This window comes from Hyaena hyaena, unplaced genomic scaffold (assembly GCF_003009895.1).
Source record: "Hyaena hyaena isolate Hyena2069 unplaced genomic scaffold, ASM300989v1 scaffold_1309, whole genome shotgun sequence".
NCBI lineage: Eukaryota > Metazoa > Chordata > Mammalia > Carnivora > Hyaenidae > Hyaena > Hyaena hyaena.
In genome coordinates this window covers 159,143-172,420 of record NW_024081943.1, presented here as the reverse complement: position 1 = coordinate 172,420, position 13,278 = coordinate 159,143, and the positions used below count along the sequence as shown (strand labels likewise).

Below are 13,278 nucleotides of genomic sequence, written 5' to 3'. Positions count from 1 at the left end.
TAGTGATGTGGCCAAAACTCTGTTTGTGATAGAGCATAGTCAAAATTATAAAGTAATAGTTTTGTAAAATATGTGTTGAACCCATTGGCAATGTCTGTTGTAGGAGAAGCTTAGCCTAGAGTTAGAGACTGCAGATAAATATGACTCTAGCTATAGTATGAGTGGAGGTCACCCACAGAGACTATGGAATGGCTAGATCAGTAGCTGAAGACGGAATTGTGTGAAACACAGAAATGTAAGGGGTAATATCAGAAGAAGAAATGTTTATGAATGTTCATGGATATGTTTGGTAACAAGCAATGAAATGGAGGCTTTGTCCTTCCGATTTAGCTATAGGAAAGCATTCCAGAGGGACAAAAGAGCTGGGTGTTGGGAACAGAGTAGGAGCTCATCAATTTGACAAGGTGGGAATAGGCACTGTATGCAGAGAATAGCAAGTCCCAGCCCTGACAGGTTCAGTGAGGCTAAAATACATGAAGCAGTAAGTGAATGATATAAAACAATGTAATGAATGTCCCAATAAAATATTATAGTAGAGAGGCCTTGTAGTAATGGGTGCTGCAAGGACATAGTGGCGGCTTGTGTTTGAAATCAGCCATTGGATTGGCAGAGGAAATGGTGGTGAGTTTTTCAGTCAGGTGAGTCAGCAGAACCAACCTGGAAATGGGTGACAAGAAAGAGAATGACCAGGATGCAACTGTGGGCTTCTTTGGGGAAGTTCATTCTGTGTTTGTTGATAACTTAGGAATGAGACTGAGTTGAAAGTTATTTCCATAATGCCATGAATTCCAAAAAAATAAAAATAAAAATAAAAATAACAAGCCTCACCATATTCTTTGAGTCACAGTAAATTTAAATAGCAAGTTGATTAATGTGAGATCTGGTTATGCTATGAGAGAGAAATATAACCAATATTTTTGCCTTCTTTAAAGGATTTTCCAGAAAAGGAGAAGTCTACAGCAAAGGCCCTGGAAGATGTAAAGGCAAACTTTTATTGTGAATTATGTGACAAGCAGTATCACAAGCACCAGGAATTTGACAATCATATTAATTCTTACGATCACGCTCATAAGCAGGTAAGCCCAAGTGGGAAAAATCTTTCTTATTCCTAGAATTGTACCTTCAGAACAGATTGTATGTATTTAGCTTTAGTTATTGTCATCTAAATGCTGAGGTGAGTCTATTTTTTTTTCATGAAAGGTTGTTTTCTGTTTAAATGTTAGGTGAAATATTTTTTTTTCCCTAGAAGTCACATAAAACTGTAGGTGAATTTAAAGATGATCTAAAAGCAGACTGATATTTATTTTAGAATTACACATATGGGGAAAACAGAACCCCGTAAAAAGAGTGACCTATTCAAACCACTTAACTAGTCAGTGGCAAAAACAGAGCACTGGACAGAATCTAATATAGGGTTCTTTCAACACTTCTGAGGTTTAGCAAAAACTAGCACTGTAGGAAAACAATTCTCATTAAAAGGTAACATTTTCCAAAGAATACCCTCTCAGGAGAGTCAAAGTGGTTGCTTAATAAATGGACCATTGCAAACAAATAAACAAAAACTCAAAGAGGCTGGAGAAGTAATTCAGATAGAAACATTTCATTTTTTTTCTTAGAAGGCTATATATATATATACACACACACATATATATGTATATATATATATATATATATATATATATATATACAGTATCAGTTTACATATTCTATACATGGCTGTTATTATCCTCTATTTCCATCTCTCAGGTGCACACTCCTGATGCCAAATGGTTCTGATATCTTGGAATGTGTGGGGAACTCTTGTATAATCTAGACCTAAAATATTTATTCAGACTAAACAACAATAAAAATTTTGACTAACATCCCTAGTATTTACTGAGTGCATAAAAAATATTTGGCTTTGAGGAATGCAAGGTTCAGTTTCTATCTTTAAAGATGTGGCATATATCCATAATTTATTGTATTTCTCAGACAAGAACAAGGACATGGGATAAATTGTTTTAGGACTGTGATTCCCAAATCTTAGTGTGCATAATAATCACTTTGGAATACTTGAAGGAGAATCACTAGATTCTCCTTCAAGTATTCTGATTCAGTAATTCTGAGTGGGGCCCAGGAACTTGCATCTTAAAATGATTAAAATGGAAAATTTCAAACATACTTAAAAATGAACTATGTTGAACTACGTCCAACTCCAACTGCAATCTTGTTTCCTTTTATACCACCACCACTCACCCACCCCTCACCTGCCAACACTGTGTATTATTGTAAAGCAAAATACACAAGTCATATTATTTCATCTGAAAATATTTCAAGATGTATAATGGTGCTTAAACAGCATATCCATTGTCGTACCTAAAAAGTAGCAGCAATATCTTAATATTAGTTAGTAATCTTGTTTCTTGTCACATAAATGATTTTTAAATTTGTGTTTACTGAAATAAGGATGCAAAATATCCATAACTGGAGTACCTAGGTGGCTCAGTCCATTAAGTTACTGACTCTTGATTTCAGCTCGGGTCATGATCTCAGGGTCTACTGATTGTGATCAAGCCCCATGCTGGGCATGGAGCCTATTTACGATTCTGTCTTCCTCTTCTGCCCCTCCCCCACTTGTGCGCGCGCGCACACACACACACACACACACACACACACACACACACATCAATACTTTTAGGTGACACATCTTTCAGTTTCTTAAAGTCCTAAAGTTTCTTAACTATGGGTTTTTCATTCCCTATTTACATTTTACTTCTTGCAATTTATCTACTGAAAAAGGAGACATTTTCAGATTTTGCTAAATGTAATCCAGTACTGTCTTTTCTCATTTTCTCTGTCTTCTGTATTTCTTCTAAAGTGTTACATATAAAGATCTGGACAAGTTCAAGTTCCTACTTTTTCTCTTGGCATAAATAGAAGGCACATTGTATCCTTCTGTAAAGAGGCATATGATATCTACTTGTTTCTATTTTTATGACTTTCAGTTTGAGAAATGGGTTTAGATACTACCTGTTTGATCCATCCATCACTAAGTACCTTACTTTTTTCCACTAATGCTTTTTGTAGCCATAGATGATCATTTGCTTAAATCTGTTACTTCATTTAGAGTTGTGAAATGATTATTCTAATTCTGTCATCCATTCATCATTTATTAAATGGAATATGTCTATAAAGAGAAATTCCCCATAAGCCTCACTCCCAGAGGATTTTATGTAGGTGGTCTTCAGGTAAGATACATACATACATATTACATACATATACGCATATACACACATATATACATACATATACATATATACATATACATATACATGATTTAGAGAAGTAAGTAACCAGACAAGGTTCTCATGGTATAGCTACATTTGATCTGTGCTTTAAACATGTAGAAGTAGATACTGAAATTGAGGCTGAAGGTAGGATAGCATTCTTGACAGTAGAAACAGAAGAATCTAAGGTGAGGAAATAGAAGGGCACAGGACATCTTTTTAAAACTATAGGCAGTATTGGACTACTAATAGGACGAATTCTCCATACCTGCTCTACGTGCCACAGCATCCCTTGTACTCTGGAATTCTCCCTGATCAGTTTCCCTTTTTATTAGTTTCTTTAATTCTTACTTCCATTGGCTTCCCAATATGTTGATAAAACAAACTTTCCTCAATCCTTCTATTTCATCTGTGCTCCTATTTCTCTCTGTCTTTAAGCTTATCAGTGTTCTAACTTTCCTAGATATGCTCCTTCAACAAATGAGTTGAGCTTCTGTTATGTCCTATTGTGCTAGTTGGGAATATGGACAAATTTGGTCCCTAACTTCAGGGAGCTAACATTCCAACTGGGGAGACAGACACATTCGCACACCTTATGTGTACTAGCAGTTGTATACCTAAGATACTACGCATGCAAAACTGATTTACAAAAGAAGAGAGGACAAGCAAGCTAGAATTCATAAAGAATGACTAGAAGTTAACGGTGCAGTAAAGAAGAGTAGGTCTTCTATGAAAGAAAACCTACATCAGGACATGCAGCAATTATAGAGCAAGACTTGTCCACAGAGAAATTGCAGCAGATTCACTATGACCACTAAAGTCACCGTCAGTCTCCTGGGAATCTCTTGTGTCTCATTCCTCTCATTCATTTCCAGTAGAGCTTGCTCTCGGTCTTTGTTCTGCAATCTCTTTTCACCAGTCATATTTAATCTCACTCTTGAATATTTGCTAGGACCTTCAAACTGGACTCCCCATCTACAGTATTTTCCTTGCTCCGAACCAGGCTTTCCGTTTATGGCCAAATTAATCTTCTTAAATGACGACGTTCAGTGGGTGATGACTGACTTTTTCAAGAGTCTGAACTACTTAGTCTGTCAATTCAAAATGTCCACAGTCTGGCTCTGGCTTCCACTTCCAGATTTATCTCCTGCAACTCCAGAATTTCCCTACAGTTTCTCAAAAGATGCCTTATGCTTTCCCACCTGCTCATCTTGGCTCTTAATCTTCCCTCTGCCTGGGATGCCCTCCCATCTCGTGGCTGTACTTCAACATATACTCCTGTATATTTAAAGCAGAGATTGACAATTTATATATGAATATTCAAAGAGCTGAGATCTCATTCTCTCATGAGCTGATTTAACAGCATTTTCCAGATTCATTTTGATCAAAACCTATTAACAATGTGTAGAACTTTGTACAAGCTGCACCCCTTGGAAAACAATGGAATAATTAAATGTGCTGTAGACCTTGTAAGACTGCTTTGTTGCATAATGTTGAAATTCTTTTATCTAAAGATTTATTTTAGCCTAACATTTTGACAATAGCTTGAATTTTCAGCGAAGCTGAGTTTACAATTTCCCTTTTAAATGAAACTGAATTTTATATACAGAAAGAGGAAGTATTCACTAAAGTAAAACATGCAAAAAAATTTTTTTTCTTAAAATTCCAAAGCTAAATATGTCTATTTGGTTCTTGCTTCAGTAAGGGCTCTTCTTGATTGTGATGATGATTATAATGATAGTGGTGAGGATTTGGCTGAGAATATTTTTTGGCCTGAGTAATATGAATAGCTTCTATAATTTTATTTTCCATGTGGATTCAGAAAAATATCTGTCCTCTTCTGTTGAACTTCCAACAGTATGGTCTTTTTGGTATACTTTGAAGTGAATCTAAATTCACAGGAGATAAATTGTTACTCATTAATAGAATGGCTTGGAACTAGAAGTAAGGTAATCTGAATTTTTATGATTACCTAGGCTTCTTCAGTTGAATAAGTGATTTCTAAAGCTTTTATATTGTCTTGTATCCAAATAGCAATATCATGTGGTATTTTATTACAAAGATTATATTATTCAGAGATGTGTTATAATTCTAGAGAAGTAAGTCAATATATGACTTTAAAGAATGAAGTAAAATAGCCTGATGCATAGCTTTAATTTAATTCCATTGGACATTTAATATTATTTTTTTTATAATTTGATAAAAAATTAAGCTACTTTTCTTAGGTGAGGTGCCTGGGTGGCTCATTCAGTTAAACATTTGACTTTGGCTCGGGTCATGATCTTGTGGTCTGTGAGTTCAAGCCCTGAGTCAGGCTTTGTGCTGACAGCTCAGAGCCCGTAGCCTGCTTCAGATTCTGTGTCTCCCTCTCTGTCTGCCCCTTGCCCACTGGTGCTCTGTCTCTCTTTCAAAAATAAATGAACATTAAACCAATTTTTTAAAGATACTTTTCTTAGGTAGTTGGTAGGAAAATATAGCTTATCAGTAAAAAAAAAAAACTGAATTTTTTATATTTATTCAATAAGAGGAAAAACAAATTTCTAGCTTTGACAACCTAACTCTAAATATAACTCACATTTTTGGAAATAACTCCATTGTTTTAACTATTGCCTTGAACTTCTTATGATTCTATGTAAATGTTGAGCATTACCACTAAAGCAGTTGGAATGTATATACAAATTATAGTCACTTAGATAAAGATAGCAGTGTAATTATTAATATAGCTAACATGTTAATAATGACTAATTCATTGTGAGACTATCTACAAGTCATAATTCTATTCTCGAGACAGCCACAAGTGTATAATACTGAAATGAAAACTGCACATCCTCACATGCAACAAAAATCTCTCCTGCCCCAGAGATATCCTGGCTCATCTCAATTTAGAAAAAACAAAGGAGCCTGATCCCCATACAAATAACCCATGAAAATATCTTTAATAATAAAAAACAAATCCACTTTTAGATCCTCCACAAGTGACATTTAATCCTCCTAATCTTCATTTGCCTCACGATTGGATTTATTTTCACTCAGGAGAACTTGTCAAGCCTGAATCTGAACTCCAACTGATTCATTCTTAAAATATTGTTTTGGATTCTTTCCAAATCTACCTGCTCAGGATAAAATAACAAAACAGAATCATCTTTGCTGTCTTTATTCCAAGAGGAAAAGACTCCCATAACTGCTGAACAAATTCAGTCCCATTACCCCTTGCTTTGTTCCTACAATTTGATTTTTTTTGTTTATTTATTTATTTTGAGAGAGACAGAGAGAGAGAATGCAAATGGGGGAGGAACAGAGATAAAGAGTGAGAGAGAGAGAGAATCTGAGAGAGAGAATCCCAAGCAAGCTCCACACCGCCAGCGTGGAGCCCAATGTGAGTCTTGAACTGATGAACCACAAGATCATGACCTGAGCTGAAGTAGGACATTTAACCAACTAAGTCACCCAGGCACCCCAAATTGATTTAATTTTCTCCAAATACTGCCCCAATTGGCCTGATGGTATATTTCACCATAGTATGCTTAAGTTACTAGTCCTCTTAATGAGGCAAAAAAAACCTTGAAGGTCTAGTTAATTTGTAGGGTCAGGAAGGTTGAAGAAATGTAGACTTAAGTATCTGAAATGAAAATTCTCAGAAACATATATGCTGGTGAAATAAAATACTACTTATCTTTGTTTATATTTTGCATTCTGTAATCCAGCTTTCTGCTATGTGTATGTGTATATGTATATGAATATTTATATGCATATGTAAATGTATATATACACACCTCACTGTCCCCCACCCCTTGCAGTTACCCAGCAGTAATTGGAGCCTCCATTAGTAAAAAGAGTACAAAAGACTCAAAGATGATCTTAGCTTCTGGCTCATAATTCAACTCTCCTAAATGTTGCTGTCAACCTGGTTAAAAGGCTTTTTGATCTTAAGGTTGTCTCCTGATTAAAAAAATAAATTACAATCTATGTTCTGGCTCTTTCTGTATCTCAAATGTGCCAAGTGCTTTCCTGCTTTAAGACCCTTGCAATATATCTCTCTGTAATGCTCTTCCATGTGAACCTTCCTGGTTCTTCTCGTCATTTGTGTGGTAGTTCAATGTCACTTTCTCTAGGAGGTTGGGGGGAATCTCTCGTTTGCAACTCTACCTCAAGTGGACAGTTGCCAGTTCTCCCAACCTTAGTACTCTGTTGGCCCTCAGTGGTTGTCAGACTTTATTTATTGCTGGCGCTCCAGAGCCAGTCATTGAGTATATAAGAATTCTGTGAGTTGGCTTTTCAACCCTCAGTAGCTTGAAATCAGCCATGGTTTATGGTACAAAATCCACAAGTACTACAAACAATGCTTCTTAGGTTTTGTTTGATTTTTTCCAGAGTGTTGGTGTATCAGCACACCATTGCTTATTACTCTGTAAAAACAATTTTTTTTCTTTTTTATTTTTTTGGTCCTCTTCCCTCTTCCCTTCCATTAGCTCCACAAAGAGCAAGGTGCTGTTGGTTCTATTGGCCATGTATCCATCGTTGTCTCTCAAAAATGTAGAGCTGTGTGTGGCACATAGTAATGATTCCATAAATATGCTTTAACAGGAATAAGTAAGTGAATACCACTCTGTCCTACATCAGTATATTCATCTACCATTGATGAATCTCTTTTTTATCCAGTCTTAGTGAGAAATAGCTGACAGATATTAATGTGTAAATTGAAGGTATACAGCATGATGGTTTGATTTACAGATATTGTGAAATGATTACAAAGGAAAAAAATTTTGCTTTATGATGAGAACTCCTAGGATTTATTTTTAACAACTTTTCTATGTATCATGTAGCAGTATTAGCTGGAATTATCATGTGCATTACATCTCTAGTACTTATTACCTCATAACTGAAGTTGTGTTCCTTTTGATCATCTTCTTCCAATCCCCCCTCCTCCCACCCTCCACATTTGGCAACCACAACTCTGATCTTTTTTATTAGGATTTTTTAAAAAATTGTCTTACTCCAGCTTATTTCACTTAGTATAATACCATCAAGATTCATCCACATACCAAATGGTAGCATTTTCTCATTTTTATGGCTGAATAATATTCCATTATATAATGCTGATGGATTTTTAATATCCATGTCCTGGCTATTATAAATAATGCTTCTATGGACATGGGAGTGCAGATGTCTTTTGAGTTTGTGTTTTTGGTTTGTAAAATAAGTCATTACTAGAATTGGAATCACCTGATCATATGGTAGTTCTATTTTTAATTTTTTGAGGATCCTCTGTAATGTTTTCCAGAGAGGTCATTACAATTTACAATTCCAGCTGTGCACAAAAGGTTCTCTTTTATCCACATCCACACCAGCCATTGTTAACTCTTGTCTTTTTGATGATGGACATTTTAACAGGTATAGATGGTATCTCATTGTGGTTTTAATTTGCGTCTCCCTAATTTCTAGTGATGTTTAACATCTTTATTTTGTACCTGTTGGCCTTTTGTCTATCTTCCTTGGGAAATGGTCTATTTAGGTCCTTCACCCATTTTCAAATTGAGTTATTGGATTTTTTGCAATTGAGTTGTATGAGTTCTATTTATATATTTGATATTAACCCCTTATCAGATACATGGCTTGCAGATATGTTTTTCCCATTCTGTAGGTTGTCTTTTCACTTTGTTGATGGTTTTCTATTGCTCTACAGAAGCATTTGAGTTTCATTTAGCCCCACTTGTTTATTTTTTATTCTGTTGCTCATGTTTTAGGTGTCATGTCAAAGAAACCATTGACAACAGCCATGTCAAGGAGCATTATTCCTGTTTTCTTCTAGCAGAGAATTGTGTCTGGGCTCCCTCATCCGAGTGGGCAGGGAAGGGGTTGCTCCAGGCCACTCTCAGTCTCTCAAACAAGCTCTCCAGTTGGGAGGAATTGAGACCACCCTTAGCCTTGGCTATGAATTAATCCCTCTGCCTGTGTGTAGCACACACCCTCTATGTCGGGTACTAGCTTTAATCTGGGGGTAATCCATTCTGTCATCTCACCTCTGCGCTCAAGTGGGGCTAGGCCACAGAGCTCCCAGGAGTTGTGGCCAGTGGCCACAAATGGTGGAGACCTATGACTCACCTCTCTGCCTGGATTGGACAAACTAGGCTCTAGGACTAGCAAAATTGCTCATTTTGAGAAGCTAAATCAGGCAGAGCTGTTCCCCACAGAATTCTTGGGCCAGAGTACACTCCTGCTTTGGTTCTTCAAATTAGCAAAGCCACTGGTTTGGGTTAGTACTTGGGCATATCAATGGTGTTTGCCAAGATTCATGCACTGTTTGTTGCAAGCCCCTCCTCTCTTCCCTGTCACAGGCACATTCCCAGTAGTTAAGCCCAAAGATTCCCCTGTAATACTGTAGGGCAAGATCAGAGTAGGGGTTCCCACAAGTGATCAAGAATGCTGTGGGGGTCAGTTGTCCCTGCCTGGGTTCCCCTGTGTCTCCTGGAGGAACCAGAGACTTAAGGGAGATGTCTCTATGTGGTACTTCACTGGCCTGGGAGCAGGGCAATTCCATCAAAGTGTAGCTGCTTCTCTTTCCCTTCTGATAAGGTCTGTCTTGGTCTCTGAGGTGCAGTGGAGTGCTTCAACCTCATTTCCATTCTAGGATTCTCTTGGGGGTATCTTGTTTTTAAACAGTTATTAATTGTTCTTTTAAAGGGGAGTAAAATCAAGGACAGCCTACATTGCCCTCTTGGTGATGTCACTCCTTAATTGCTTCTTAAGTAGATAGAGTGAATGTTATAGTAAACAAGATGGGGCCCCTAATCCCATGTTCTTTACAATTAGTGAAGAAAGGCTGTCATAAAAACCCATTAGTATAATTTAGAAAATACTTAAGCTCATATCAATGTTGATGTGTTGTGCCCCTTTAATAATTTCAGAATTTATTTTGTAGGAAATTGCTAGTCTTCAAGGGCTTCTAAGAAAGCAAATGATATGATCAGATTTGTGATTTAGAAAAATATATCTAAAAGCAGTTTAAGAGATGGTACACAGGGAGAGAGCTTGGATCTGTGATCAGATATGAGGCTAAAAGCCCAAGAGAGATTATCACAATCATTACATAGCAGTGACAAGGAGGGAAAGTCAGAAGGGCTGCATTCAAAAGCTTGTCATTGGCTGTCAGCACATGAACACATGGTCTACATCACTAATAATCAATTAAGTACACACTTGGAGAGGTTATTTTTTATAAGGTTGTCAAATATAAAAAGAATGATACTACTCAATGTTTACAAGATGTGAGAAATCAAAAACTTGTTAAATAGTCCTTATGAGGTTATAAATTGTTTCAGTCTTTTGATGTTCAGCTTTGGATTATTTATCAAAAAACTTAAAATGGGAATTTTCCCATCATCAATTCCATCTGGCATGTATTCTAGAAAAATAATTAAATGAATTCCAAAGACTTATGTGTAAGGATATTTAAAATAGAAAAATACTAGAAACATTCTAAACATACAATGAAAAAAAAAGAAAATGACTGAATTATGACACATATAAACTGGAACACCATGTAAAAATTAAAATTGTATTTTTGATCTATATTTTATACAAAATTTCATTATTAAAAGGAATACTTGAATTCTTATATCAAAAATTAAAAATCAGAAGTGTAGAACAATGAAGAAAAGTATGTAGTAACAATTTGGTCCCTGTCTTTTTATTTTTTTCTTTTATAGTTTATTGTCAAGTTGGTTTCCATATAACACCCAGTGCTCATCCCAACAAGTGCCCTGCTCCATGCCCATCAACCCCCTTCCCCTCTCCCCCACCCCCATCAGCCCTCAGTTTGTTCTCAGCATTCAAGAGTCTCTCATGGTTTGCCTCCCTTCTTCTCCCCAACTATTTCTTCCCCTTCTCCATGGTCCTCTGTTAAGTTTCTCCATATCCACATATGAGTGAAAGCATATGGTACCTGTCCTTCTCTGCCTGATTTATTTTGCTCAGGATAACACCCTCGAGTTCCATCCATGTTGCTACATATGGCCAGATTTCATTCTTTCTCATTGCCATGTAGTATTCCATTGTATAGATAAACCACATCTTCTTAATCCACTAATCAGTTGATGGACCTTTAGGCTCTTTCCATGTTTTGGCTATTGTTGAGAGAGCACTGCTATGAACATTGGGGTACATGTGCCCCTATGCATCAGCACTCCTGGATCCCTTGTGTAAATTCCTAGCAGTGCTATTGCTGGGTCATAGGGGAGTTCTATTGTTATTTTTTTTGAGGAACCTCCACACTGTTTTCCAGAGGGGCTGTACCAGTTTACATTCCCACCAACAGTGTAGGAGGGTGCCCGTGTCTCTACATCCTTGCCAGCATCTATAGTCTCCTGATTTGTTCATTTTAGCCACTCTGACTGGTATCTCAGTGTGGTTTTGATCTGTATTTCCCTGATGAAGAAGGATGCTGAGCATCATTTCATGTGTCTGTTGGCCATCTGGATGTCCTCTTTGGAGAAGTGTCTGTTCATATCTTCTGCCCATTTCTTCACTGGATTGTTTGTTTTTTGGATGTGGAGTTTAGTGAGTTCCTTATAGATTTTGGATATAATCCTTTATCTGATATGTCATTTGCAACTATCTTTTCCCATTCCGTCAGTTGCCTATTAGTTTTATTGATTGTTTCCTTTGCCGTGCAGAAGCTTTTTATCTTGATGAGGTTCATTTTTGCTCTTGATTCCCTTGCCTTTGGGGATGTGTCAAGTAAGAAATTGCTGCAGTTGAAGTCAAGGAGGTTGTTTCCTGCATTCTCCTCTAGGATTTTGATGGTTTCCTGTCTCACACTCAGGTCCTTCATCCATTTTGAGTTTATTTTTGTGTATGGTGTGAGAAAATGATCTAGTTTCATTCTTCTGCATGTTGCTGTCCTGTTCTCCCAGCACCATCTGTTAAAGAGGCTGTGTTTTTTCCATTGGATACTCTTTCCTGCTTTGTCATAGATTAGTTGGCTTTATATTTTTGGGTCCAATTCTGAGTTCTCTATTCTATTCCATTGGTCTATGTGTCTGTTTTTGTGCCAATACCATATTGTCTTGATGATGACAGCTTTGTAGTAGAGGCTAAAGTCTGGGGTTTTGATGCCTCCGTTTTGGTTTTCTTCTTCAATACTGCTTTGGCTATTTGGGGTCTTTTGTGGTTCCATGCAAATTTTAGGATAGCTTGTTCTAGCTTTGAGAAGAATGCTGGTACAATTTTGGTTGAGATTGCATTGAATTGTAGATTGCTTTGGGTAGGAATGACATTTTAACAATATTTATTCTTCCGATCCATGAACATGGGATATTTTTTCCATTTCTTTGTGTCTTCTTCAATTTCCTTTATAAGTTTTCTATAGTTTTCACCATACAGATCTCATATCTTTGGTTAGGTTTATTCCTAGATAATTTGTGGGGGTTTTTTTGTGCAATTGTGAATGCGATCCATTTCTTGATATCTCTTTTTATTGCTTTATTATTGTTGTATAAAAATGCAACTGATTTCTGTATGTTGATTTTGTACCCTGCAACTTGGCTGAATTCATGGATCATTTCTCATAGGCTTCTCATAGACTTTGTGGAGTCTGTCCGGTTTTCCATGTAGAGTATCATGTCATCTGCGAAAAGTGAAAGTTTGACTTCTTCTTTGCCAATTGTGATGGCTTTTATTTTCTTTTGTTGTCTGATTGCTGATACTAGGACTTCCCGCACTATGTTAAAGAACAGTGGTGAGAGTGGACATCCCTGTCGTGTTCCTGATCTCAGAGGGCAAGCTCTCAGTTTTTACCCATTGAAGATGATATTAGCTTTGGGCTTCTCATAGATGGCTTTTATGATGTTTAAGTAAGTTCCTTTTATCCTGACTTTCTTGAGGGTCTTTATTAAGAAAGGATGCTATGGTCCTATCTTTTTAGATAAATCTCTCAACATTTATATCAAATTGTAAACTTTTATAGAAAATATAATAAAATGTAATTTTATTTTATGTATTATAATGCCTTCAT

At 36.6% G+C, this 13,278-nt stretch overlaps 1 protein-coding gene across 1 annotated transcript in view; it reads left to right on the top strand.

Moving 5' to 3' along the window:
* ZNF804B (zinc finger protein 804B) overlaps positions 1 to 13,278 on the top strand; it is a 169,785-nt gene that overhangs the window by 57,816 nt on the left and 98,691 nt on the right. The window contains exon 3 of the mRNA XM_039223266.1: positions 933 to 1,076. Within this exon, the coding sequence (XP_039079197.1) occupies positions 933 to 1,076 (144 nt within the window). The remainder of the gene's footprint in view (positions 1 to 932; positions 1,077 to 13,278) is intronic.